The sequence below is a fragment of the Oryctolagus cuniculus genome, chromosome 2 (genome assembly GCF_964237555.1).
Source record: "Oryctolagus cuniculus chromosome 2, mOryCun1.1, whole genome shotgun sequence".
Classification (NCBI taxonomy): domain Eukaryota; kingdom Metazoa; phylum Chordata; class Mammalia; order Lagomorpha; family Leporidae; genus Oryctolagus; species Oryctolagus cuniculus.
In genome coordinates this window covers 66,475,607-66,503,161 of record NC_091433.1, presented here as the reverse complement: position 1 = coordinate 66,503,161, position 27,555 = coordinate 66,475,607, and the positions used below count along the sequence as shown (strand labels likewise).

At 47.0% G+C, this 27,555-nt stretch overlaps 1 protein-coding gene across 4 annotated transcripts in view; it reads left to right on the top strand.

Annotated features, from left to right (window-relative positions):
* The first annotated feature begins 902 nt into the window (after positions 1–902).
* Positions 903–27,555, top strand: part of LOC127485521 (centromere protein U) — a 36,225-nt gene continuing 9,572 nt past the window's right edge. For 2 of the 4 annotated variants that reach the window (XR_011386305.1, XM_070068360.1), the window contains exons 1-8: positions 903–934; positions 5,933–5,981; positions 7,121–7,232; positions 11,351–11,456; positions 13,550–13,610; positions 14,015–14,266; positions 19,195–19,264; positions 24,714–24,822. Coding sequence is in view for 3 of the 4 variants with exons in the window: in XM_070068360.1 (XP_069924461.1) it covers positions 918–934; positions 5,933–5,981; positions 7,121–7,232; positions 11,351–11,456; positions 13,550–13,610; positions 14,015–14,266; positions 19,195–19,264; positions 24,714–24,822 (776 nt within the window). In the remaining variant the exon portion in view is untranslated. The remainder of the gene's footprint in view (positions 935–5,932; positions 5,982–7,120; positions 7,233–11,350; positions 11,457–13,549; positions 13,611–14,014; positions 14,267–19,194; positions 19,265–24,713; positions 24,823–27,555) is intronic. The other 2 variants (XM_070068362.1, XM_070068361.1) reach the window with 1 other exon arrangement.

The following is a 27,555-nucleotide window of genomic DNA, read 5'->3' as shown; positions in this document are numbered from 1 at the left end:
ACGGATCCCTGAGTCTGGGCCAGGGGAGGAGGGAGGGAGAGTCACAGCTTCCATAGTGGCACAGGCACACGGGGGTCGGGGTCTGATGAAGAGTTGACGAACCAGGAGAAGAAGAAAACGGATCCGAAGCGCTGATGCCTCCCGGACCCTGGGGGGAAGCTGAGCTTGATGCCCTAGCCTGCCCAGGGCTTTCTGGTGACAAGCCCACGAACTCCTTTTCATTCTGAAACCTGCTTGGGGGGAGCTTGTCTTATTTCCATCCAGCATGCTGAAACTCTTCCTGTCTTCATAGCTGGGAAGTTTCATTTTTCAGGCCTGCAAGCACAGAAGTTTCATTATCCCCCCTTGCCTGGAATTTGGAGCTTCCAACCCAGTCCCCTCCAAGAACCCTGTTTCTTCCTGTTGGTGGGGAAATTACCTGCAGTCCCTAAGGGTCATTACCCTTTCATGGCTGCTGCCCAGGAGCCTGCACAAGCGCATCATGGAAGAGGAAATTGGAATGAGCTGTAAACGATGAAGAGATGACAGCTTAAGGGACAGGAAAATCAAAATGCAATGGGGGGAGGGGCAGCAGTATGGTGTAGCTGGTAAAGCCCCCACCTGTGATGTTAACATCTCATTTGGCTGCCAGTTCCAGACCCGGCTGCTCCACTTCCTACCCAGCTCTCTGCTAATGTTCCTGAGAATGCAGTGGACGACGGCTCAAGTGCACCCACTGGGGAGACCCAGAAGAAGATCCAGGCTTCTTCAAAGAGACATGCATGCACACATGCACAACAATGTTCAGGACTACCTTGTTGATGATACCAAGACTGAAAACAACTGATGTATGCGTACACAAGAAGTAAAGATTAACTGTGGTATAGTTACTGAATGCATTTTAGAAGGCAATGAAAATTAATGAACTTCAGCTACATATGGATGTGGATACAATGTGAGTAAATCTAAAAATCATAGCTCTGGGGGCTGGCACCATGGCTCACTTGGTTAATCCTCTGCCTTGCAGTACCAGCATCCCATATGGGCACCAGGTTCTAGTGCTGGTTGCTCCTCTTCCAGTCCAGCACTCTGCTGTGGCCAGGGAGTGCAGTGGAGGATGGCCCAAGTGCTTGGGCCCCTGCACCAGTGTGGGAGACCAGGAGGAAGCACCTGGCTCCTGGCTTTGGATCGGCTCAGTGCGCCGGCCATAGCGGCCATTTTGGGGGTGAACCAACGGAAGGAAAACCTTTGTCTCTCTCTCTCTCACTATCTAATTGCCTGTCAATAAAATGAAATAAAAAATATAAAAAGCATAGCTCCACGTAAGAAATAGAACTCCCAATACCTACAAAAGTCATTTAGATACATAAGATAATTGGTACATTATCCAGGGTTGTATCAGGGTAGAACAGCATAGGAGTGATCAACATAAACTCCTAAGAGTGTCTGTTCTTCAGAGGACTAATAGACCAGCATCCCAGTTATGTACGCTAACTCGGTGGTGGTTGTAGGCACGCTCACCCTACTCTTTACATTATATATGTTTTATACTTGTGTATGCACGTCACATGTTGCATTTTGTAGTGCAAATATTCATACAAAATGTAGCATTTTAACCATTTAAAATTACTTATTTCGTTCATTTGAAAGGGAGGGAGAGAAAGACAGAGATAGCTCTCTCATTCACTTGCTCACCCCCAAATGCCCACAACAGCCAGGGCTGAGCCAGGCAAAGAAGCTAGAGCAGGGAATTCAATCTGGGTCTCCCTGTGGGTGGCAGAGACCAAAGTACTGAAACCATCACCACTGCCTCCCAGAGTGCACAGTACAAGGCAGCTGGGGAACGGCAGGCACTGTGCTGTCAGTTACCCGCTGCTCGCAACACTGGTATCCCATATGGGTGCTGTTTTGAGTCCCCATGGGAGACCCAGAAGGAGTTCTGGGCTCCCAGCTTCTCCTGGGACAGCCCCGGCCTTTGCAGCCATTTGGAGAGTGAGCCAGCAGATGGAAGACCTGTGTGTGTGTGTGTGTGTGTGTGTGTGTGTCCCTCTCACTCTCTCAAATAAATGAGTTTTCTTTGAACAAGGAAGCTCGTGTTAGGAGCTGCATTACCAGGAAGCTGGAATCAGCCAGGTGGGAACAGAACCCAAGCACACCAAAATGAGATCCAGGCCTCCTAAACGGGCATCTTAAACCCTTTGCCAAAAGCTCATGGCTAAATGTTTTTTAATTGAACAGTTCTTTGGCACTAAGCAGAGTCATGTGGCTGCTCAGCCATCCAGTTTTCATCTCCAGAATCTTTTCATTACCAATTTTGTGAAGCTTTTGCGCTATTTTTCTTCTAAGGAGTTTTTTTTTTTTTTTTAAGATTTATTTATTTATTTGAAAGAGTTACAGAGAGGAGAGGCAGAGAGAGAGAGAGAGAGAGAGAGATCCTCCACCTGCTGGTTTACTCCCCAATTGGCTGCAAGGGGCTGAGCTGAGCTGATCTGAAGTCAGGCACTTCTTCCGGGTCTCCCACAAGGGTGCAGGTGCCCAAGGACTTAGACCATCTTCTACTGCTTTCCCAGGCCAGAGCAGAGGGCTGGCTCGGAGGTGGAGCAGCCGGGACAGGAACCAGCGTCCAAATGGGATGCCGGCACTGCACACGATGACCTTACCTGCTATGCCACAGCATGGGCCTCCTTTCTGAGAGTTTTGTGGTTTGAGCTCTTCCACTTAGATCTTTGATCCATTTTGAGTTCATTTTATATTTACATTCTCATAGATTTATATTTTTACATTCATCTTATTTATATGCAAATTCATCTTTTTGAATTATAACGCCTTTTTAAACAGAAAGAAAAGAATCACAGACTATCCGCTCCCGCAGGAACCCGCCCCATTACAGATATCTGGGGAGGGAAGCAGGAGCACACAGGGCTCATTCAGATGTTTCTAATGCCCCCGGGGCCTCGCGGCTCAATCCACTTTCGCAGCTCAACGCACCTGCGCACTGCGCAAGGCCCCTGCAGCTACAGTTGCGGCCTCGGGTTGGGATCCGCCCCTTCCTGCTGCGCGCCCGCCCACGTCTCAGCACTAGCCCCGCCCCCGTGGGCGGGCCCAGCGGGTCGAGGTCCCAGCGTTGAGAAACAGGCCCCGGGCTAGGGTGGGAGGGAAAACCCGGAAAAGTGGGATTCCTTCTGGTGGCCCGTCAGCGGCAGCTTGAAGGCCTGGCCTCCAGCTCCGTTGCAGTTGTTGATCCGGACCACGTTTTCACTTACGCCCAAGGCCGGAAGGGAGCCGCGGGCCCTGGGCGGGGGACCCAGGCCGAGGGGAGGCGGGGCGCGTGCTCGGCCCGGATTGGCCGTTTTAAACGGCGCGGGGCTTGGCGGGAGTTTCGTGGGCGCCGCGGGAGCAGAGAGCAGCCCGATGGCTGCGCCGGGCCGGGTGCGGTCCTGGAGGCGGGCGGGGTAAGAGCTGCGGGTCCCGCTCGGACTGACGCGGTTTGAGCCTTTGGGGCTGCGCTGGTGGAGCTTCTTTGTCGAAGTGACAGCTCGCCCAGGGCCTCGGTTTGCATCTCTCAGTGCGGATTTCCTAGGAGGAGTCAGGGCGTGACGCCTGGCCTGGCGGGTGGGAGAGACTTTGGGGTTCCTGTGGCTGAGGGTCGCGGGCGCTTGGTGCCTGCTGTTCCCCAGACGTGACGGGCTGCAGCCCTGCGGGTCGTGTCTGCCTTCGTACCCCAAAGCGCAGACTCTAACGCTGGCCCTCACCCCTGCCCGGGGACCGAGCTGCCGCTTCGGGAGTGTTCCAGGTCGGGGAGCAACTTTTCTCAAAAGGGGCATGCATTGGAAAGTACGTCGTATTCGTCGTTCACAGATTCGTGAGTGGACGCCCGGGCTCTCTAGCGTTGTCTACAGGGCATCCAGGCGCCGAAAGGTTTTTAAAAACCTGTTGGAGATGGAGACTTAGGGCATCTGTTGAGCCCTTCCCTCAAAAATGCACAGGAAAACACGGTTGTCTCAAGCGTCCATCTTGAACGAAGCCTCACCTGGACTCCAGCTGAAGGCGTATTGTTTGATTTGAGCACACGCAAGAGACAGCTGGAAATAATTTAGGTTAAGACGCGTACTGATGTGGTTTCTGCTTCCTGCTAACGTTACTTGACTGTGTGGCCATTGCTGGATTTTTGTGGGAGGCCATGGATTTGAACTGAACGTCAAGCCGGTCACTGGGCTTAGGTGGCTGGGGGAAGGCTCTGTAGCAGTTAACTAACTGGGCTGTAAGCAATGAACTGGATAAGGTGTTACCAATTGGTTGATTGGGTAGGCTGCAGCCAATGAAGTTAATGATGTGTGATCGCTCAGGTTGCTGGTGGTTCTCAGAACTTGCTTATGGTTCTGGGGCTGCTCCATTCCCTAATTGTTTCTGGTTTTGCTTTGCCCAAATAAACTCGTCTAAATTTAATTGAACTAAAACTTCCCTGTTACCATCATTGATAAGTCATTTAGCTTTCCTGAACCTCTGAATTATAACCAGAATCATAAAATTGCCATTGAGCAAATACTTGTTGTAACATTTTAGGTTTGGAGACTCAGATAAAGCGTGGCAACTTGAAGTGTGAACTCTCCACCCAACCCTTGACTTACTGAGCCAGAAACTGGGGGTGGCGCCAGGTGTGAGACCACTGCTCTAAACAGTGTTCCAGCTTTCTTTTTTTTTTAACTGTGATTCACACAATGATGTTTTGCATCGCAGTTAGTACGCAGGTGCGCATGAAACAAATCGGAAAGTTTATGAAAATATCCTATCCAGTGCAATCTTATATTTTCTGTTCCCTTGAATTTCCCTTTTAAGAAAATGCTAGGGTGAAAATCCTAAAGGGTGTTGGAGAGCCGATGAGATTTGGACATGGACTGTAGGTTGGATGATCACATTGCAAATGTGAAATATCTAGATTTTGGAAATCTGCTATGACTGTGCACGTGCATGCCCTCTTAGGGAAGCCATAGTGAAGTACTTCAGTTAGGAGTGCTTACCTTGCACAGGCAGAGGAAGCAAAAGAGACGGTGAAGGCAACTGATGAACCTGGGTACAGGGGAGACAGTTTGAAATCATGTCAAATAAAGTACCTGAAGAATATTGGTTCAGACACACTAATCTGATACTGCCCTCCACAAAGGGGTCTTTGAAAACTACAAGGCGTATTTTAAAGTCAGGAACTACGTACTGGATTCTACTAAAGTATCTCTAATACCCCATGCAGTGCCTCAGCTGTGGAGGGTGCTCAGTGCTTGTTCACTGACTGCTGATGTTAATATAGGTTTTTCTTGCCACTGTTGTTTTCAGTTGTTAGTCTAGTCACTGTTGTTGCATTTGCTTCCTTTTCACTTCTAGAAGATCCGCACCTTAATCTGTTTTACGGTGTGCCCAAGGTCACTGGAGAGTGTTATGGGGTGGGAAGAAGGTAGGCTGTGGATTTGAACCAATGGGGTTTTCCTGCAGGCTCCTCTCCTCCCTGGCTTCCTGTTGCTCTGTGCCCGTGCAGAGCTGTCAATGGCCCCCCTCTACTTCGTAGGATTGTTAAGCTGTGTGATCCCAGGCCAGGCGCAGATGGAATGGGTGTGAGGAGTCTCATCCATGTTGGTATCCGTCCCCTTGGCTCAGCTCTGCGGAGAGTCAGTCTTTCCTGACAGATCTGGGTGCAGGGACTAGCGTGACAGCAGGATTAGAAGTTTTCCATGATCTTGAGGGACTGAGGTGGTCACTTTATATGTATTGGCGATATAATTTGACTTGTATGTTTGCAGGGTATTGGTTCTGCTTCTTCATCATAACTTCAGTTCCATTACATGCACACTATTAGTACAGCTACTGAGCAGTGTAATTTGGGAAGACAATACTTGGAAAGAGTCAGGTTATGGTATTTTCTCTGGTTGCTTTAAATATTTCCTTTTATTTTTTCCCGTTTCAGTGCAGTATATTCAAAGAACACTTTAAGAAGAACACATCCCATGAAAGAAGTAAGTTCTTTTTAGCTTTTAATGTGATTGTTCTCACAGTTGACAATAAAAGTAACCTTTGAGGACCTTAGAGTTTTCTGTATTTCACGTGATAAGCTCTGTTTTATGGTAGTAAAAAAAAAAAAGTTTATTCCTTTTCTTCTCACTTTTTCCACTGTTAGAAAAGAACCTTTGTTAACATTTTAGAAACATTTCTTTTTTTCCAAGCCTAGGTTTGTTTCATTTAGATACTTAGCACTGTGTAAAAATTGTACAGCTTTCTGAATTTTGCCACTCCTCCCAGCCATTTCTCCGTGTTACTGACAATGGCTTGTGATTTCATGAGGTTCCATGTTGTCTACGTTACAGTTTTATTTTTCTTCAGGAGAGTCTTAGAATACCTGTATGTAATGGCAGGTACGTTTCTTTAATGCTCTTGATAGCTAATTCCAAATTATTTTCCAACGGCCTGTCGCGTGGCATTGGAATTTCACATGAAGTCCAGGTGGTCAGGCAGTTGCGAGTGCGTTTGTTCTCTGTTCTGCCTCTGGCATCCTCCGGAACCCCAGCCTCCGGAGCCTGATCCATATATTGAACTGTACACAGGCTCTCCTTCAGCCAGGACTGTCAGCCCCTGTGCTCCCAGAGCTGTGCACATCCAGGTGGCAGGCATGTTTCTGGGGAGACGGCCCACCATTCTCTTTAGGGATCTAGGCAAGCTAGGGCCTGGGGGCCCGAACCAGCCTACTACCTCTTTGTACACAAGCCTGGGAACAAAGAATGATTTTTAAATAGCCAAAATAAACTAAAAAGGATATGCTGTGTGCTATGAAGATGGTGTGAAATGCAGAGGTCTGCATCTCTGAGTAGATTGTGTGGGAAGCCGGCCCTGCGCATTGCTGGCTGCGCTGTCCCTGCGGGCTTTCCCTCTGCAGTGGAAACCTTGTGACCTGCAAAGCCTGAAATGCTCTCTGGTGCTTTGTAGAAAAGATTTGCCAGGCCGGCCTTAGAATTTCAGAGGCCTCTGTCTCCTGGAAAACAGCAGAGTGGCTAGCTTCTCTAGGCGGCAGCAGGAGCAGGAATGTCCTTGCTAAGTCCAGCAGCTTGCGGCTGGTGTGCGTTAGCACCAGTTCAGTGACTTTGGTTTTCTTCACTTCCAGAAAGCTGGTCAGAAGCACAAGCCTGCTGATGTGTTTGAGTTTCCTGATAACTCCGAAATCTCAAGCAATGGCAGTGAAAGTAAGAAAGACGATGAACCTTACGAGACTTTTGGTTAGTATTTAAATCTTTTTTTTTTTTAGTTATTTACTTCAAAGAGTTACACAGAGAGGAGCAGAGGCAGAGAGAGAGGGAGGTCTTCCGCCCGCTGGTTCACTCCGTATTTGTCCGCCACGGTTAGAGCTGTGCCAATCTGAAGCCAGGAGCTTCTTCCGGGTCTCCCACACAGGTGCAGGGAGCAGAGGAGTTTGGCCGTCTTCTGCTTTCCCAGGCCACAGCAGAGAGCTGGATCAGAAGTGGAGCAGCCAGGACTAGAACCGGAGCTCACATGGGATGCCAGTGCTGCAGGCAATGGCTTTACCCGCTACACCATAGCACCTACCCCCGGTGATTTATTTTCACTTAGCATGGTGTTTCCAAGGTTCATCCGTATGGTAGCATGCATCTGGCTGTTCCTAAACATTTTTATTCCTCGGTATTCTATTGTGTGGGTGTACCACATGTTGTAATCCATTCATAAGTTGGCATAAATTTACATGGTCTTCACTTAGGGACCATAATGCGTGATTGTTGTATGAACATTCATGAGCAAGTTTTTGTGTTGACATCTGTTTTCAGTTCTCTTGGGCATGTACCTCAGAGTGGAATTGCTGAGTACTTTGGTATTTGAGACAGAGAGAATGGTCTTCCTTTCCTTTGGTTTACCCCCTAAATGGCCGCTATGGCTGGTGCGCTACGCCGTTCTGAAGGAAGGAGCCAGGTCTTCATCCTGGTCTCCCATGCAGGTGCAGGGCCCAAGGATTGTGCCATCCTCCACTGCCTTCCCGGGCCACAGCAGAGAGCTGCACTGGAAGAGGAGCAGCCGGGACAGAATCCGGCACCCCAACCGGGACTAGAACCCGGGGTGCCAGCACCGCAGGCGGAGGATTAGCCTAGTGAGCTGCGGCACCGGCCTTAAGCACTGTTTTATAAAGCATCTGTACCACTTTATTTTTCCACAGCAAGCTCTGAGGGTCCTAATTTCTTCACATCTTCTTCCAAAGTTGTTATATAATTTTTTTCTAGTTATTCTAGTAATTATGTGGTGGTTTTATGTGTATATATGGAAAAATGCAGCATAAAATTTATAATTTTAACTATTTTAAGTGTAATTTTGTAACATTCACGTTGTGTTTTTTTAGTTGCTGTTTTTTATTTAGAGTTTTTTTCCCCATAAAACTTTCATTTAAGGAATACAAACTTAACGCATTTCATAAATACAATTTTAGGAATGTAGTGATTCTTCCCACTGTACCTACCCTCCCACCCACACTTCCAGCTCTTTTCCTCCTTCCTGTCCTATTCCCATTCTTATTTTTTACTAAGATCTATTTGCAGTTAACTTTATAACACATACGGTGAACTCTATACTACGTAAAGAGTTCAACAAATTGTATGAATTGGACTGCTTTAACACCTGTTATAAGAGGTATCATAGAATATTTGCCCTTTTGTAGCCAGTTTATTTGATGTAATGTCTTTAAGGTTCATCCCTCCTGTAACATGTCAGCATTTCCTTTTTATAGCTGAATAATATTCCATCCTATGTATGTACCACATTTATCCATTTGTCTGTTGATGGATGTTGGTTTGCTTCCACCTGTTGACTGTTGTGAATAATGCTGTAATTTACATGGTTGTACAATTTCTCTCTTCTGGAACCTGCTTTCACTTCTTTAGGAACATAGCCAGAAGTGGAGTGGCTGGTTGATACAGGAGTGCTGTGTTTGTATTCAGAACATGCTGTGCTGTCTTGTGCAGTGACTGCAGCATTTCAAATTCCCACCAGCAGTGCACAGGGTCCCAACTGCTGCTCATCCTCACCTACACTTACTTTGTTTTTTATACTAAGAGATACAACATAATAGCTTAATGTGGTTTTGATTTGCATTTCCTAAATGACTAGTAGTTATTAGACATCTTCTTAATGTTCCTATTGGTCAGTTGAACATGCTTTTTGAAGAACTGTCTATTCAAACTCTGCCTGTTTATAATTGGGTTTTATTAAGTTGTAAACATTCAGTTGGAATGGTTCCACTTGGAGATTTGGGATTTGTCTGTTTTGTTATTATTCACAGCAGCAGGGTAAATAAAACCTTTCCTGGTGAAGAGAGTAGAGAGTCCATTGCTAGTTTCACTCTTGTGCAGGTGATCAGTAACGGTGCCTGTGCCAGCCCTGGGGCTCAGGCACTGTCAGCTTCCTGGGAGTCAGAGGCTGCAGGCTCACTGCTGTCCCCCTGGGCCAAGTGCTCCCTGCCACGGGGGCGGGGACTGGCGCTCTGCCTGTGACTCCGCTAAGCACCTGCGTCTCCGCTGCTGTCCGAGTCACTGTCACTGCACCACAGGCTCATCGTCCTCGTCAGAGTCGGCATCGTCCTCTAGATCGGCATTGCAGCCAGATCATCTGCTTGTCCCAGGAGGCCTGGGCTCTCCTGCTCGCCACTGCCACTCTTGTCACTCGCCTCGTCCCTGTCACCCCTCTCCTGTTCACTCTCGCTGCCCGAGCATGCGTCTTCACTGCCGCTGCCCTTCTCACCCTCATCTGTCAGGGAGCAGAGAGGTGCGAGTCACGATTCCCGTCCCGCTCCTGGGGCCCCAGCGCTGGCCTGACCTGCCTGACCTGAGCCCCCAGCCTCGTTCTCTTCTGCCTCCATCTCTCCTCTTTCCCCTCCTCGGGTTCCTGGTTTTCCGCCTGGGCTTTGCATGCCTGCTGGAAGCAGCAGCACTGGAGGGGGCGGGGGAAGGCAAGTGCTGTATTAGGCTCTGTCCTTCCCCTCACCTACCATTCTCCCGTGGCCGGCAGAGCCTTGCTACCTGGGCTTCCAGCTCCCTCTTAGTCACACCCCGTGTTTGAGGACCACAGGCAGGGCCTTGGAGCCTGACTGCACCCCAGCCTTGCAGCACTTCCCGAGGCAGACCCTGGAGTGGGCGTGAGATGGGGGCGTGGAGGAATGTTGCCCTCCTCAGTGAGGACGCAAGTCGGACGAGGTTCCCTTTCCGTGTGTAGCCCAGCGCAGACCAGACTAAACACATATTGAAGAAGGGAGACTATCTCAAGGGATTGGGGGAGGGGTGGGGAAGATGGTCAGTTTGTCTTGCCCCATGCTATGTCTGTCTGTCTACATATATGCACACATACACACATCTTCAGAAGGTAGTGGGAAACAAAAGATTAACTTGGTACAAAAAATTGAAATATGTACATAATTTTTTAAAAGATTTTATTTATTTGAAAGTCAGGGTTACACAGAGGAGAGGCACAGAGAGAGGTCTTCCATCTGGTGGTTCACTCCTCAGATGGCTGTGACGGACAGAGCTGCACCGATCCAAAGCCAGGAGCCAGGAGCTGCTTCTGCATCTCTCACACAGGTGCAGGGGCCCAAGGACTTGGGCCATCTTCCAGTGCTTTCCCAGGCCATAGCAGAGAGCTGGTCGAAAGTGGAGCAGCCGGGTCTTGAACCGGCGCCCATAAGGGATGCCGGCGTGTCAGGCCAGGACATTAACCCACTGCGCAACAGTGCTGGCCCCTGTACATATTTTATAAATTTTTTTCTGTGAGCTTTCTGAATATTCTGCTTATGCATAGATATTTTTTTTTGCTCCAAAATAAACATTTTTATCCTCCCCCCCAAGAAATAACTTGTGCAATTGACAGTTCATTATTTAAGCACCTGTATGTCTGGAAAATTTTGCTTGCATTTGCACTGGTGTGCTAAAATTTGAGCCTGAAGAAATAGTAGCTTGAGTCTTACCAGGACCCCCTCCCCCTGCAGCACTTCTGGCCACCTCACAGCCCCGCCAAGTTCATTTCCACCATAAGCCCAGCCTAGTGCACCGAGGTCTCCTGTACTCCCCTTTCCTGGGCAGCCAGAGCATCCTCCCTCCTCCAAGCATCTCCTTTCTATGCCTTTCTACCAGGACCAGTTCTTTGGTCATCATCTTCATTCGAGATGACTTTTTATGCCATTCAAAGGCTCTAGCAACCCAGAGTGAAAGAGAGGAAGGGGAGTGGCCTGTAGGACTGATTTTGGTTTTGTTAACCATTTAAACACAGACGGTGTAGTACTCCAGTATCAGGGAATGGACACTGCCCACATAGACCACTGAAGTTGTACATTTTTGGTCTTATATAGATCCTCCCCTACACAGCACTGCTATATATGCTGATGAAGAAGAACTCTCCCAACACTGTGGGTCATCTGTCCCTTCAACTCCTCCAGGAAAAGCAACGAAAGAAAGGTAGGGTTACGTCAAGCCATTGTTGGTTCACGCTCTGAGATTTCTGGGAAGTTCTTCAAGTTAGAAGCTAATAAAACCCAAGTTTTGACATTTATTTTGAGAGTGTGAACATTAAAAACTAATTTCTCTATAATTGGCCTTACCTATAATAATTTTTGTAATTAACATAATTGACACTTGAATGACCCAGAATACCTGCCTGTAGTGGTCTTGTTTGTTTTCTTCTGCTGTAGTAATAGGAATACTTCTCCCCCTTCTAGTAATAGAATGGTTTTAGCTGGACACATGGCTGTCAGAATTCTAAACATACTGTCTCCGTGCTGTTGCAGCTGAGATGTGTGTGTGTGATTAGATTCTAGCTAAAATGGAGTCTCACTTCTGAAAGTCTCTTTGTGGGGAGGATTGTGCTCTTCTGTTTTCCATCCTTCTTCCTCCTAGTTAGAATGGGATGTGGTGGTGAAGACCGAGAAACCATGTTGGGCCGTGAGGCAGTGTACTGAGAGAGCAATGGATAGAAGCACCTGGGTCTCCTGATAACGGGACTACTACACCAGCCCTAAATTATTCTGGAGTTTGGCCAAGAAGGAAAGACAAGTGTCTTATCCGAGCCATTTTGGGAATATATTTTTTACAATGTGCAGCCATCCTAATTCTCTCTCGTAAACTTGGTAAAGAGAGTTTTATCCTTATCCTAAGAGCAGTTGGAGGGTTTTAAGTAGGGGATGACATGGTAGGATCTACATTTAAAAATTACCAGCCTCGCTGCTGTCTGGCAAGTGGATTTGAGAGAGACAAGAATGGCATAGGGAGCCCAGTTTGGATGCTGTAGACTCAGGTCATCACGGCAGAGGTGGAGAGAAGTGGATGGACTTGAGAAGTAGGAGGCAAATGAGCAAGACTTAGTGATGCGCTGACTTCGCAGCACAGGACGAGTTGCTACCGGAGGTAACTCCTGAATTCCTTGCCTGCTTGAATGGATTGATGATGGTGCCATTGACTAAGATACGGGCTGCTGGGACATGGAGTTGTGTGGGCAGATCATCAGTTTGACGTGGAGATGTCAGAGACCCTGTGTATTTGAGTGTGGAACTCAGAGCACAGGGCTGAGCTGGAGTTAGACGTTCTTTGCACGTGGATGGTATGAAGCTAACCTGAGAGGAGGCAAGGGCCTGGGACTAACCCATAAGAGGCCATGGCATCTACTGCCTGAGTAGAGAAGGAAGTTGTAGAGGAGAGAGGGGGAAAGTGGCTGGAGAATAGAGAGGAGAACCAGGGCAGTGTTTATTCACAGAATTGTGTGTGTGTGAGTGAGGTGGGGGGAGGGAAATGGGAGAGAGGAGGGAGGGAGAGAAATTAAGTAAGGAGGGTCAAATGCAGCTGAGAAGCACGTGAGGCGAGGCCTGAGCACGAGCGTTCTTTGCATTTAACCAGAGACTGTTCTCGGTAACCTTGGTTTTGGTGTCATGTCAAGTCCCAACAAGAGACATCATTTGGGTAAGTAATGCAGGTAAACAGAAAAGGAAGTTGGGGCAGCAGGGACGCACCCACTGCAGAGAGACCAACAGCATTTCTCAGAAACCAGGTATGAAACCCAGGTCCTCAGGTGTGGAATTTGGGCATAGTCATCACTAGCCTAAACGCCCACCTGAGGCCTCAGTTTTAAAGTGAGTGCATTTGTGGTTGATGTTACGTGTTTGATGGATTGTATTGAATGAAAAGATGAAAATTCTCACCTTCCATCAGAAGTCAGGGTTACTTTTAGGGCGAAAGAGGAGATTCCCTGTTTGATCACCAGAGTTGAATCTAGTGGATTAGCTTTTGGTACAGAGGACGGCCCTGGTAATCTGGAGGAAGGCGCAGTTCTCAGACATGACCAAACTGCAGCAGCCCTGGAGCGCTGCCGTCTGCCCGCCTGGGACAAACCAATGTGGCTGGGTCTGGGAGGCGGCCAATGAATCTAGGAAGGCGACCGGCCTGCCCGTGACAAACTGGCTAGCCCCAGAGTAAACTGAGCGGTGCTCGTGTCGGGGGAGCAGCTCGTAGAACCGTGTGCGAATGTGTGCAAGATACTGATGGCTTGTTCTTTCCTACAGCTTGAGCACTTCTGCAAGTGAAGCAAGTGAAAGCGCGTCTGTAAAACTGAGAGCCACAAAGGTACGTGCGCCTGTTCTTCCGACTCCGACAGGCATTTCACACTCCAGTTGACTGTGGAGAGTGTTCTGTGGCGGCAGTTTTCATAAAGCGCTATGTTCCAGAGGACGTTTTTGGGCTAAAAGTGAGTTTTTAAAACCTGAAGTGCTTTTCGTTAAGGCACGGTGCAGACGCCTCTGCCAGTTTTCAGAGCGGTGGCGCGCCGTGTTGGGGCTGGGGCCTCAGCGGCAGAGGGGATGGTGGGGAGTGTTGACGTGGAGCTCTGGCTTGTAGATTTCCTGTTCTGTCCACTGCTCAGCTGCCATCTCCCTGGGCTATAGAAGCTCGCGCCGCAGCGTGGCGCCATTGCCGTCAGGAGGGTGAGCGGTGGTGTTTTCCAGACCCGTGACGCTGTTTGCTTCTCGCAGCCAGGAAGAAGATGTAAGCCCCTTAGCGATGGCTCTGACAGCTCGGGAGAAAGTGAGATACGAAGAAAAGTTCAGTCACCAGAGAGAATCGGTGCGCGACGGTGTGACGCTGTTCCGGCCGGGGCGCCGTCGGGGCTTCCCGAGAGACGGCCGCGGTCAGAGAGGCCCGAGGCGGGAGGCGGCCGTGGCAGCGGTGCACCTGCGGACGGAGGGACCCCGGCCATGGTGAGGTCGCCCCGCGGGAAAGGAAAGGTTTACTGGAAAATGGTGTATTTTCTTTACTTCCTTCTGTTCTTTCAAACGATGAATGTTACATTCTTCTGTTGATAAACATGTTTTAGGAAATCTAGAAGAGAACATCAAACTCCCCTCCGCTTCTGCAGCCCCAAACTAGCCTCGGGGATCCTCAGCCCTACGGCTGGGCATTTCTCACCCTCGGTGGGCTCCCGCACTGGTCATGAAGTACCCCACAGTGCCTTTCTAACAGACACAAACAGGGGCCGCCAATGTGGCACAGCAGGTCAAAGCCCCAGTCTGCAGCCCGGGCATCCCATATGGACGCCAGCTCAGGTCCCGGCTGCACCACTTCCGAGCCAGCTCCCTGCTGTTGTGCCTGGGAAAGCAGCAGCAGAAGATGGCCCAGCTGTTGGCCCCTGCACTCACATGGGAGGAAGCTCCTGGCTCAGATCTGGCCCTTGCAGCCATCTGGGGAGTGAACTGGTGGGTGGAAGACATCTCCGCCTCCCTACCTCTGTCTATAACTCTTTCAAATAAAGAAATACTTTTTAAAACATGCGAAACATTCTGTCCACGGATATGCCACAGTTTAATTACTTGTATTAATGAATAACTGTACTTAGACAGTTTTTAAGTGCCTTCATGAAGTCCTTTGTAGCTAAATCTTGGTGTGCACCCCTGATCCTTTCCTTAGAAAAAATTCTGATAAAATTTCTCAGAATTTGTTCTAAGATTCTTGACATATTTTGGTCAAGTTGTTAATATGTCACTGTACTCACTTGGTTTAATATTTTGAATAAATAATTCACGTCATGTTTGAAAAAATGTTACAGAATAATAAAATGTTCCTGCTACCCCATTTTCCAGTTTCCACCTTCCCACTCACTAAATGTACACATAGGTAATTAGTTTCTTACATATTCTTCCAGAATTTCCTTCTGCATGTACGAGGAAATATCAATATATTTTCTTATTTCTTTTTCATTTATTTCAAAGAGTTACAGAGAGACAAGCAGAATGGGGGCGGGGTGATCTTCCATCCACTGGATCACTCCCCAGAAAGAGAGAGAGAGAGAGGTCTTCCATCCTTCCATCCACTGGTTCACTCCCCAGATTGGCTGCAACTGCCATGGCTAGGCCAGGCTGAAACTGGGGTTAGCAGTTTCATCCAGGTCTCCCATGTGGGTGGCAGGGGCCCAAGAACTTAGGCCATCTTCCACTGCTTTTCCCAGGCCATCAACAGGCAGTTGGATCGGAAGTAGAACAGCTGGGACACGAACTGGCACCCATGTGGGATGGCAGCATTGTAGGTGGCAGCTTTGCCTGCTGTGTCACGACATAGGCCCCTGCGCTATGCATGTTCTGCCTCTTACTTACTAGGTCTGTCTCGGTGAACATCCCTGTGACTTGAATTTGCAGTTGTCAGGCATGGTGTTCTGAAAGTCAGCTGACGTCGAGTTGGCTGATGGTGAAGTTAAGATGCTGTGGGTCCTTCCTGCTTTGGTTGTTTGGAGGGTTTTTTCATTTTGTTTTTTTGATGAGGGGCGTCATAGTGTACTTGATCTGTCAGATACATAGATTTTTTTTTTTTTAACATCATAACATGATGAATTTTCTCTAGTTCTTTGAAGTTTTGTGTCATGAACTTGAAGCTTTGTTTTCCCCTAAAGCTTTTTATCATTATATATTATTTTAAATTAATAAATCATTTATGGGATACATGTGATGTTTTGATATATATATATTGTGAATGATTAGCTCAGGGTAATATATCCATCCACCTGTACACTTACCCTTTCTTGTACTGAAACATTTGAAATTTCTCATAGCTATTTTTGAGATATACATTGTTATTTGCTGTAGTCATTAGGCTGTGTGATAGATCTCAAAAACTTATTTCTCTTGTCTCTCTGAAGTTTTGTACCTTTTTTTAAAAAATATTTATTTATTTATTTGAAAGGCAGAGTTAGAGAAAGGGAGAAATAGGGAGACAGGGGGATCTTCCATCTACTGATTCACTCCTCAAATGGCCACAACAGCTAGGGTTGGATCAGGCCAAAGCCTGGAGCCAGGAGCTTCATCCAGGTCACCCACATGGGTGCAGGGGTCCAAGTAGTAAGGATATCTTCAGCTGCTTTCCCAGGCACATCAGCAGGGAGCTGGATCAGAAGTGGAGCAGCCAGGACTCGAACTGGTGCCCTTGTGAGATGCATTATACTGGCCCTGCTTTGTACCCTTTAATGAGTACTTCCCTACTCCCGCCACTCTCCAGCCTCTGGAAACCACCATTCCACTCCATATAAAGCTGTTTCAAATTGTGTGTTTGTTTAAGTATGTGTCTTTCTGATGAATGGCTTCTAGTATTATTATGAAATCTTGAAAATCTCTGTTGTGAGATCTTAATATAGCTACAAGAGCCTTCTTAAGCTTACTTTGCATGGTAAACTTTTTTTTAAATTCATTAATTTTCAATTTGTCTTTGTCTTTAAATTTAAAAAGGACTTCAGGCAGCAAGTCCTTATCCTGGTTTGATGTTCTCTGTCTTTGGATTGGATTGTTTGTTCATTTGCTTGTAATGTAATTATTGAAATGGTTTGGTTTAAGTCAACTATTTTGCTGTTTATTTTCCATCTGTACATCCTGTCCCTCCAATTCTCTAAAAATCCATTTTTATATAATTTTAAATATTATATTCAACTTAATCTTAGTATTTTCCATTTCTTGTTTTTCTGTCCTTCTATTGCTAATTTTTGATTAATTGAATATTCTTCAATATTCTGCTTTATTTTCTCTATTAGCTTATGAGCCATGCTTTTTTTTTGTTTGTTTGTTTGTTTGTTTTTTTGTTAGCAGTCACTTCTAGATTAAAAATGTGCATCCTCAGGACCGGCGCTGTGGTGTAGCAGGTAAAGCTGCCACCTACAGTGCCAGCATCCCATATAGCTGCCAGTTTGAATCTGGGCTGCTCCACTTCCCATCTGGCTCTCTGCTATGGCCTGGAAAAGCAGTAGAAGGTGGCTTAAGTCCTTGGGCCCCTGCATCCACATGGGAGATCTGGAAGAAGTTCCTGGCTCCAGATCGGTGCAGTTCTGTTCATTGCGGCCATCTAAGAAATGAACCAGCAGATGGAAGACTCTCTCTCTTTCTCTCTCTCTCTCCCTCCCTCTCCCCTATTCCTTCCTTCCCTCCCTCCCTCCCTCTGCCTTCTGTAACTCTGCCTTTCAAATAAATAAATAAATCTTTTTTAAAAAATTATTTATTTGACAGAGTTAGAAAGAGAGAGAAAGGTCTTCCTTCCGTTGGTTCACTCCCCAAATGGCCCCTACGGCCGGAGCTACGCCGATCCAAAGCCAGGAGCCAGGTGCTTCCTCCTGGTCTCCCATGCAGGTACAGGGACCCAAGCACCTGGGCCATCCTCCACTGCCTTCCCGGGCCACAACAGAGAGCCGGACTGGAAGAGGAGTAACTGGGACTAGAACCTGGAGCCCATATGGGATGCTGGTGCTGCAGGCGGAGGATTAACCAAGTGAGCCACGGTGCCAGCCCCAATAAGTAAATCTTAAAAAAATAAAAAAATGCATCCTCAGAAGTAGGCACTTGGGTTAGCAGTTATGATGCCCATGTGCCACCTGGGAGTACCTGGGCTTGATTGCCATCTCCTGATTCCAGCTTACTGCCAGTGCAGTACCTGGAAGGCAGCAGGTGATGGCTCCAGTGATCCGTCCTTTCCAAAGGCCCCAGCTGTTGCAGGCCTTTGGAAAGCGAACCAGCAGATGGGGGTTCTCTTGCAGGTTCTTAAAAAAATATTACGTGTGTGTGTGTGTGTGTGTGTGTGTGTGTACCCATATACACACATCCTTAAATTAGCAATCTATTTGGAATCAGTGTGTTACTTTGTCATCCTTGTATATCCTACTTCATAGCTGACAATTTCTTCCCACTATATAATGTAATTATATAACAGTATAATTTCATTTATTCATCCCCCATCCTCTGTACTATTTTTGTCATATTTTACTTGTAGATGGTAAATCTGACCTCACAATATTCATTTTTTTTTAAAAGATTTATTTATTTGAGTGAGAGGCAGAGTTTCAGATTTACAGAGACAGAAAAATCTTCCATCTACTCGTTCACTCTCCAAATAGCCACAACAGGCAGAGTTGAGCTGATGAGGAGCCAGGAGCTTCTTCTGGGTCTCCCATGTGGGTGTAGGCGCCCAAGCACTTGGGCCATCTTCCACGGCTTTCCCAGGCAATAGCAGAGAGCTGGATCAGAAGAGGAGCAGCCGGGACTAGAACTAGCGCCCATATGGGATGCTGGCACTGCAGGCGCCGGCCCCACCTGAGGGGTTTTCATCTACAGGACTGACCATACAGTTCCTCCCCTCCCCTTACCACAACTTACGTGCGACCACCCACAGAGGCCCCTACCCCCTTCTGCGCTCAGGACGCTGCACCAGCTTCAGTTAGCTGGCCCTTCGTTTCTTGTGGGAATCCTGTGTGGGAATGCCCACTGTGTTATGGCAACAGTTCAGTGAGGCTTCTCTCTTGTTCTTCTGTCTTACATGTCAACTTAATTTGTAGTTCAACCAAAGAACCTAGAGGGGTGGAAGGGAGGCTTTTCCCCTATAAGAGCTTTAAGAACTGTTACTTCCTTATAGCTGGAAACAGAAATGGGACCTGATTCTGCACATTGTAATCTTACACAGTGGAAGTTCCACTTTCTCCCTTGCAATGATTGTTAAAAGTCCACTCAAAGTCTTGTGAAAATTCAATTTTTTGGTAATGTTTTCTTAAACTAATTTAGATAATTAATATAAGTAATTTAGAACTAAGGAATTATAGTTAAAATACTGATTGTGTTTGCTAAGTCATCTTAAGGCTTATGTTTTAAGAATGAATACTTCTTCAATAAAAACATGTGCTTTATAATTTTTATAGGAAACTCAGAAAAAGGAGACTATGTCTCGTGGCAAAAGGAAAAAAACAAGCAATGAAGCTGGAGATTCAGGTACAGGATGGTGTTTTATTTCTTTGTAGTTTATTTACTTATGCAGAGCCACCTCCCTTCTGCTGATTCCCTTGCCCCAACTGCTTACAACAGCTAGGGCTGGGCAAGACTGAAGTCAGGAACTCGTTCCAGGTCTCCCACGTGTGTGCCAGGGACCCAGCTAGCGGAGCCATGACCTGCTGCCTCCCAGGGTGCACGTCAGTGGGAAGGCGGAACTGCGACTTGGGACTGGAACGCAGGCCCTTGAGTATGGGGTGTGGGTCTCTCAGCAAATAAACCAACTGCCAAATGTCTGCCCCAGAATATGCATGATACTTTGTCACTTAGTCAAAGATGTAATGGAAAAAAGTGCTGATTGGTTAAAACAGTAAATTGTTACTGCTACTTTGAAAAATGAAGCATGTGTGACTTTGAGGTAACTATTTTTAATGTTTTGTCGTGAAAATTTTCAACATACAACAAACTGAATTTTACAGTGTATATTCACCTACTATCTGGATCTCACAATTAACACTTGAGTTGTTAATTTGTCCATTAATGCATTTCAAAATAAATTTGACATTAGTACATTTCTTTTGAATTATTTCAACGTATACATCATTAACCAGAGTTCTATGCTTGTTTACCATTTTTTTTCTTTTTTTAAAGATTTATTTGGGGCTAGCACTTTTTAGTAAGTTAAGCCTCCACCTATGGCACCGGCATCCCATATGGGCACTGCTTCGTGTCCTGGCTGCTGCTCTTCTAGTCCAGCTCTCTGCTATGGCCTGGGAAAGCAGTAGAAGATGGTCTAAGCGCTTGGGCCCCTGCCACCCATGTAGACACCAGGATGAATCTCCTGGCTTTGGATCAGCCAAGCTTCAGCCATTGCAGCCATTCAGGGAGTGAACCAGCTGATAAAAGATTCTCTCTCTCTGTATCTCTCTGTTTCTCCCTCTCTGTAACTCTGCCTCTGAAATAAATAACTAAATCTTAAAAGACTTTGAGAGGCAGAGTTACAGATTGAGAGAGAAAAAGACATCCTCTATCTGTTAGTTCAGTGTCCAAATGGCTACAATGGCCAGTGCTGGGACAGGCTGAAGCCAGGAGCTACGAGATTCATCCTGGTGTCCCACATGGGTAGCAGGGACCCAAGCACTTGGCCACCCTCCATGGCTTTCCCAGGCACATTAGCAGGGAGCTGGGTAGGAAGTTGGAACATCAGGGACTCTAACTGGTGCTTATATGCAGCAGACTTAACCTGCTGTACCACAACACTGCCCCCCTAGTTCTTTTCTGTTAATGTAAAATGTGCATACAGTGAAATGCCTAGATCTTGGGTATATAATAGCTGAATTTTGGGAAATGCAAACACTTGTGTAACTCAAACCACTATTAACATAAAGATGCTTCCCATTCCTCCCGAAATTTCCCTATTCCCTTTGATGCCTGTCCCCTCTTCACATTCCCAGAGACAGGGACTTTGGTGCTCTTGTTTTCTACCATAGCTTTGCCTGGTGTGGGATTTCGCATGGATGGACTCCCACAGCATGTGCTCTGCTGTGGGTCCGCCTTGGTGTTGTGTGTGATGTCTGTCGTGTGTGGCATTGCGCTGCACCGCTGCACCACAGCCCTGCCGGCACTCCCTGATGGATGCTGACTGGATTCCAGGTTTTGGCCCTCATGAATAAAGCTGCCGTGAACCTTCTCTCACACATTTCCTTGTTAACACGTGTTTTGGTTTCTCTTGGGAAAATATAAAGAGTAGAGCTGCTGAGTCCTAGGGTGACCAAATTTTAAAAACCGTATGCCCAAAGTGATTGTATGATTTTACACACCCACTAGAAGCTAAGGTGTAGATTTTTTTTTTTTTTTTTTTTTTGGACAGGCAGAGTTAGAGAAAGGTCTTCCTTCCGTTGGTTCACCCCCAAATGGCCCCTATGACCGGCGCACTGTGCCAATCTGAAGCCAGGAGCCAGGTGCTTCCTCCTGGTCTCCCATGCGGGTGCAGGGCCCAAGGATCTGGGCCATCCTCCTCTGCCCTCCCAGGCCACAGCAGAGAGCTGGACTGGAAGAGGGGCAACCGGGACAGAATCTGGTGCCCTGACTGGAACTAGAACCCAGAGTACCGGTGCCGCAGGTGGAGGATTAGCCTAGTGAACTGAGGCGCCAGCCTGCAGTGTAGAATTTACTAACAATAGAATGAGCAACTTCACGGGAAATAAATTTAAAATAGATGCAAAGGAGACACATCTCCACTCTATCCATGACTGTGGCATATAAACCTGTAGAAAAGAAGGCTGATAAAACTAGCTCTTCAAGATCACAACCAGGATAATCCTACAACCACCAGGGAAATACAGTCACTAGAGAAAAACATTCCTGTGGAGACAAAGCAAGAAGCAGTTAAGGCCTAGTTCCAGGCGATTTTCCGGGTGAGCCTAACAGCCACTTAAGGAACCCTCCACTCTAAGCCTGCGACAGTGACGTGGAAGGAGAGAAGGGAAGGTGCCCTGTGCGTCTCTGCAAACCTGCTGAATGCAGGACGAGATGGGGAAGGGCTGTGGCCATGTCCCGGTGCGGGAAGACCAGCTGATGCCCTCTGTCTCCCATCCACTCGACAGTCGTTTCAAGTGGAGAGAAGACTTCATTTGTGGGAGGTATGATCTGACTACTTTTAGAGAAAGTACAGGAGTGTATGACTCTGAATTCTTACAGAAGACACAAAAAGGTTAACTGTAAAGGAAATGAGTAAGTTTAACTGATAAAACCAAGGACTTGTGCTCATCCAGAGACCATGAAGAGAAAGGCACAGGGTGAGACTCAAACAGCAGTAGCACATGGGGGTGATACACACTCTGCCAGCCCGGTAGAAGGAATGGGCAGGTGGCATTACGGATTTTTACTGGAGAAGAAACAGTGAAAGAAAGGTTTAAAGACAGTCCATTATGAGTGACAGAAATGTCAGCTTCAGTTATGATGAGACCCTTCTGCACCTACAGTAGCAGGATTCATGCACAGAGACAAGACACCAAGGCCTTTAGTAGAAAGTAGTCTTTTTATTATTTATGCCAGCATAAGGCCCAGGTGGGATTTCTTATCTAAAAGCCTAAGCCCAGAACAAAGAGGGCTGTTTCCTTAGATATGGCTTTAGCCTCTTTGTCTCCCTTACTTGGTTCCATGCCTACATTGGATTGGATATTGTGATGTTACATGGCAGCCACAGGAATTGATGCAGTACTGGGCATGTATACATTTTTCCTCCCACGCACATACTGAGCTGTAGCTGTCTGCAAGGGTTAACAGCATTGCTGTGTACTAGCAAGCAGGACCTGAAGTGGTCCATAGAAGCAGGTCGGGACTGCAGCGGAAGCATTCACAGGCAGGCAGGTAGCAGCCACACTTCATTCCCAGGACAGATGCCTCCCTTTTCCTTTTTCTGACCTTGGGAAGGCTCTGCCACAACTTTAATCCTTTTAGCAACAAGTTTAATTAAAAGACAAAGTCCTCTGCCACACGGCTGCATTGGCAGATAGTTAATTCTTCAGGGAATGAGGTTATGGGCAGTGGGAATCCTTACCCACTACAGGTAGAAAGCTATGGTAACAATTTTGAAAACCATTTTGGCAACTTCGGTAATGTTGAAAATACACAAAGTCAGAGACCTGGCTGGTGCCTGTGATACATTTCCTAAAGAAATTCCTTGTGAAACGTATTTATGAGTGTTCGTAGCATTATTTTTTTGTGCTATTAAAATCCTGATAGCAGTGCTGGCGCCACGGCTCAGTAGGCTAATCCTCCACCTAGCGGCGCTGGCACACCGGATTCTGTCCCGATTGCCCCTCTTCCAGGCCAGCTATCTGCTGTTGCCCGGGAAGGCAGTGGAGGATGGCCCAAGTCCTTGGGCCCTGCACCCCATGGGAGACCAGGAGAGGCACCTGGCTCCTGCCTTCAGATAGGCACGGTTTCCGGCCGCAGCGCAAACCAACGGCAAAGGAAGAGCTTTCTCTCTGTCTCTCTTTCTCACTGTCCACTCTGCCTGTTTAAAAAAAAAAAAATCCTGAAAGCAGTCAGTCATGGTAGAATTGATAGGTAAATTGTGATATAATTTTGCAATGAAATAGAAAATTAAAACTTTTGCTGGCATAAATATAAAAAAGTCAAAAATGTAAACTGAACTTTTGTTTAGGAATATGTATGTGCCTGTAGCATAAAATCATGAGGACTAATACAGTGATAAACAGACTTCTGAATGGTGGTAACCTGCAGGTTGGCAGGGAGATGCGTGCAGGTGGGGGCCCACTGGCTGCTTCCCATGTTAATGTTCTCTTTCTCTAGCTGCTCAGTGATCTCAAGGTTGTGCACCTCCATATTTCACAGGCAAGTGTTCTTGTGTGTAGAATATAATTCATAATTCTGGTGCCAAGATAAAAATGTTAAGTAAAGACAGATTGGATATAATGGTTCTTCATAATTTTTGTTAATCTGTTCCTTAGAGCTTAAGGAAGATTTTATTTGGACTAATAAGATCTTGAGATACTGTGTTTTGTTTAAAAAAAATATATAGTACCTTTTGGAGGTTTCAAGATGGCAGAATTGGGAGGGAGCTTCCTGGTCTAGTCTAGGGAAAGATAGTTTAAAATAAAAAAAGGTGAGAGACTACAATCTCAGGGAAGAGTTAGGGAGAAAACAGCAGAGGAAACTCCATGCAAATTAGAGGGACACAGTTGTCCTACATGGAGGTGTGGAGGTGACAACTCAGGGCCCCAGTACTCAAACAGTATTTTTCACTTTGTGTTTCTCTGTGGGTGCAAACTGTCGAAATCTTTACTTAATATATGCTAAACTGATACTCTGTATATAAAGAGAATTGAAAATGAATCTTGATGTAAATGGAAGGGGAGATGGAGCGGGAAAGGGGAGGGTTGCAGGTGGGAGGGAAGTTATGGGGGGGAGCCATTGTAATCCATAAACTGTACTTTGGAAATTTATATTCATTAAATAAAAGTAAAATAAATAAAAGCTCAAAGTAGAACTGTAGGTCTTCAGAATCCTACTACAGAATATTACAGTAACATTTTAAAACAATGCACCGAGTAATCATGTATTCTGCAAGTGGCCAGTTAACGGAGGGATTAAAGTTCACAAAATACTGTCCTTGCCGACAAGGACTTTATCGGGAGTGGTGTTGGACAGCTACACACAAGATAAAGGGCAGCAAAGCTTTTGGTTGCTTCAGCAGAAATGGGAGAACCAAAGAGACGGCAGGAAGAGAGTGAGCATACAGACGGGGTTTGTGAGGGAAGCAGTGGGCAGGAAGCAGTGAGGATGGCGCCTCCCATAGGATTCTTCAGCCGGAGCTGCCTTTACCCAATGGGAGGCACTGTTTTTGTTTCAAGCTTTCAGAACTGTCTCTAGAGCCAAATACGAACAATCAGCATGTTCAAGTTGACTTGTCTTGATATTCTAGGTATTTCTGACAGCGTGCATATTTGGTGTCTAGAAGGAAAAAAGAAGAGTGACCTCATGGAGTTGGATATTGTTTTGTCTGCATGTGAGAAAGCAATCCAGGAGCATAAGTAAGTCTTGATGTTCTAGTGCATACACAACTGATTCCCCTTCAGGTACGACTGTTGCTTAGTGGGTTTTTGTATGTCTTCTCATTATTCTTACATCTTAGATATTTTTGTTATGATTTTCCTTAATCCTGTGAGTCACTAGCAGTATGTTTTTATATGTCCAAATATGTGGCTTTTTAATTTGTATTTTTGTATGAACTCTACCTTAACTGTCGTCGTCAAAGATCCTGATGGTCTGGTGATACTGACTTGAAATGTTGAGGCTTTCTTTATGGCCTAGCACGTAATCCGTGTGGAATCTCTGAATACTAGATCTGGGGAGTTTAATTATTGCATCTGGATGGAACCAGTAATTACTCAGTTTTTCCTGGTATTTGTGCTGTATATATTTAGAGACCATTTTATTAGGAACATCATGCTTTAAATTGCTCTGTCTTATAAATGAGACATTTATCATCAAGTAATGGTGACCTCCATTGCTAGAAATGCTTTTTTGTCTTAATATCTATTTTAGCTGATACTGATATGCATCACTAGCTTTCTTTTGCTAGCATTTGCCAGACGTGACATGCGTATCACAGGCGTACCTAAGACAGATCGCAGGTTTGCTTCCAGACCACTGCAGTAAAGCAAATGCCACAATAGAGTCACGAATTTTTGGTTTCCCAGCACATTTGGAAGTTACATTTATACTATACTGTAGGCTTTTAGGCATATAATAGCTTTGTGTCTAAAATATATATATATATATAACTTAATTAAAAATATTGTATTGCTGAAAACTGGTAATGATCTCTCTCAGTGAGTCATGCTGTTTTTGCTGGTGGAGGGATCTGGCCCCGAGGTTGACAGCTGCTGACTGATCAGGGTGGTAGATGCTGAGTGGCTTTGACAATTTCTTCAAATAAGGCAAAAACGGAGTTTGCTGCACTGGTCGACTCTTCTTTCCCTGAAAGCGCTCTCTGGGGCATGAGATGCTGGTGGGCAGCACTTTGATCGGTCCTGACATTCTCTCTGCTTTCCCAGCGATGTCCATGCACGGTCTCAGTCTCCTGTTGTCACGTCAGCCGCGTCACAGCCTCTTCAGCAGGTGCGGGGGCCATCGGGAGAAGCCCCTTTCTCTGTTCAGCCCGAGCGGCAGCTCCTGTCTGCCAGGTTTGGCCATGAGAGCGCAGCCGTTGGGTCGCGTCTTCAGGCTCCGCTTGCAAGTCTCTGCTCTTGCTGCTTCCCTCACATCCGCGGTTACTTTCTCCACCAGTCCTGACCCCCGTCACTCGTCCGGAAGTCCGGAAGGAGGGAAGCCACGTCTTTCAGGTCCTGTTGTTGTTGATAGTTCTGACCTCCTTGCAGGGATCGCGAAAGTTCTTGGTGGCATCTAGAACTGTGAATCCTTCCCAGGCCGGAGGGTGGGGGCCTGAAGCCAGGCTTCATCGTTTGGGCAACAGGCAGTCCCTTTCCAAGTGGCTTGTTGGAGAGGTGCAGGCACCACACGGACCCTGGTAGGGTGCCTGGGGGGCGTGCAGAAAGGCACGTGGCTCAGCATATTGTCTCAGCAGGTGCGGGGGCTTTCCCCGCAGCAAGCAGCCCACGAGGCTCCAGGTGAACGCTCTGTGCCGTTTCATCGGGGGGGGCCTCGGTGGCCTGACAGCTTCTGACTATCCTTTGTTTTTCCTGACTTAGAAGTGGGAAGGTCTGCTAATGTATTTCTTAGATGCATGCATGCATGCAGCCATTTATCCCATTTGTTGTTTGTTGCACTGTTTTGGTTTTTATATCTACTATTTCTGCTTGGTTCTTTTTTGTGCCTTCAGTTCGCGTCGTTCCTGGTTAGCATCCTGGGAATACTGTCTAAAATCCATTTGATGGAATCAGCTCTCCTAGGGGTTTTCCTCTGGGAGCAGTTGTGCTGCTCTGGCGTTGCTTCTCTGGCCTGGGAGCTTGTCAGGAGACAGGAGTGCCAGGGATGGAGGCGGCAGGGCCAGGGAGCGAGAAGCCCAGTCGCTTGGCCGTCACCCCAGGCCCCGCAGAGAGCAGTGCCAGGAGGGTAGGTCACTCCCTGGGAAAGGTGAGGAAACAGCTGCCCAAGGTCAGTCTCCCCACTGTTCCCCAGGCCTCACAGGCCCGGGGCTGCCTTTAGTCCTGAGGACCAGGAGACAGGGTCGAATCCCTGCCAGTGACAGGTGTCTGGGAGGCCGTGTGTGCGGGGACGGTGGGGAAGACACAGGAGCCGGCCCTCAACAGCCAGCCACAGCCTCAGCTCTCACCTTTCCCCTTTCAGAATCCCTCCCCTTGGGGTTCACAGCCTTGTCTGGTTCTGTGGCGGTTCCCCTCTGGGGTTCACCCGCATTGATGTGGCGTGGGGCGGGTCTGTCACACTAGAACTCAGCAGTGTCACTGTGAGGAGAGCCTGGTTTTTTCTTCTCTGCTCTATAATCCAGAGCCAGTTTGCTGTTAAAACTGGTTCTCTTAACGCACCAACACTGGCTTTTGTTATCCTTTTCTCATTCATAAATCGCCTAAAGACTTACTGTAGACTTGGGATATTTTAGGGAAACTGGCCTTGTTAATTTACCTTTTAGTATATTTTAAATTTTTATTTATTTGTTTGAGGGATAGAGGGAGCATCTATCTGCTGGTTCACTCCGCAAATGCCTACAATGGCTGGGGCTGGGGCTGGGCCTGGGCCGGGCCGAAGCCAGGAGGAAGGAACTCAATCCAGGTCTCCCACCTGAT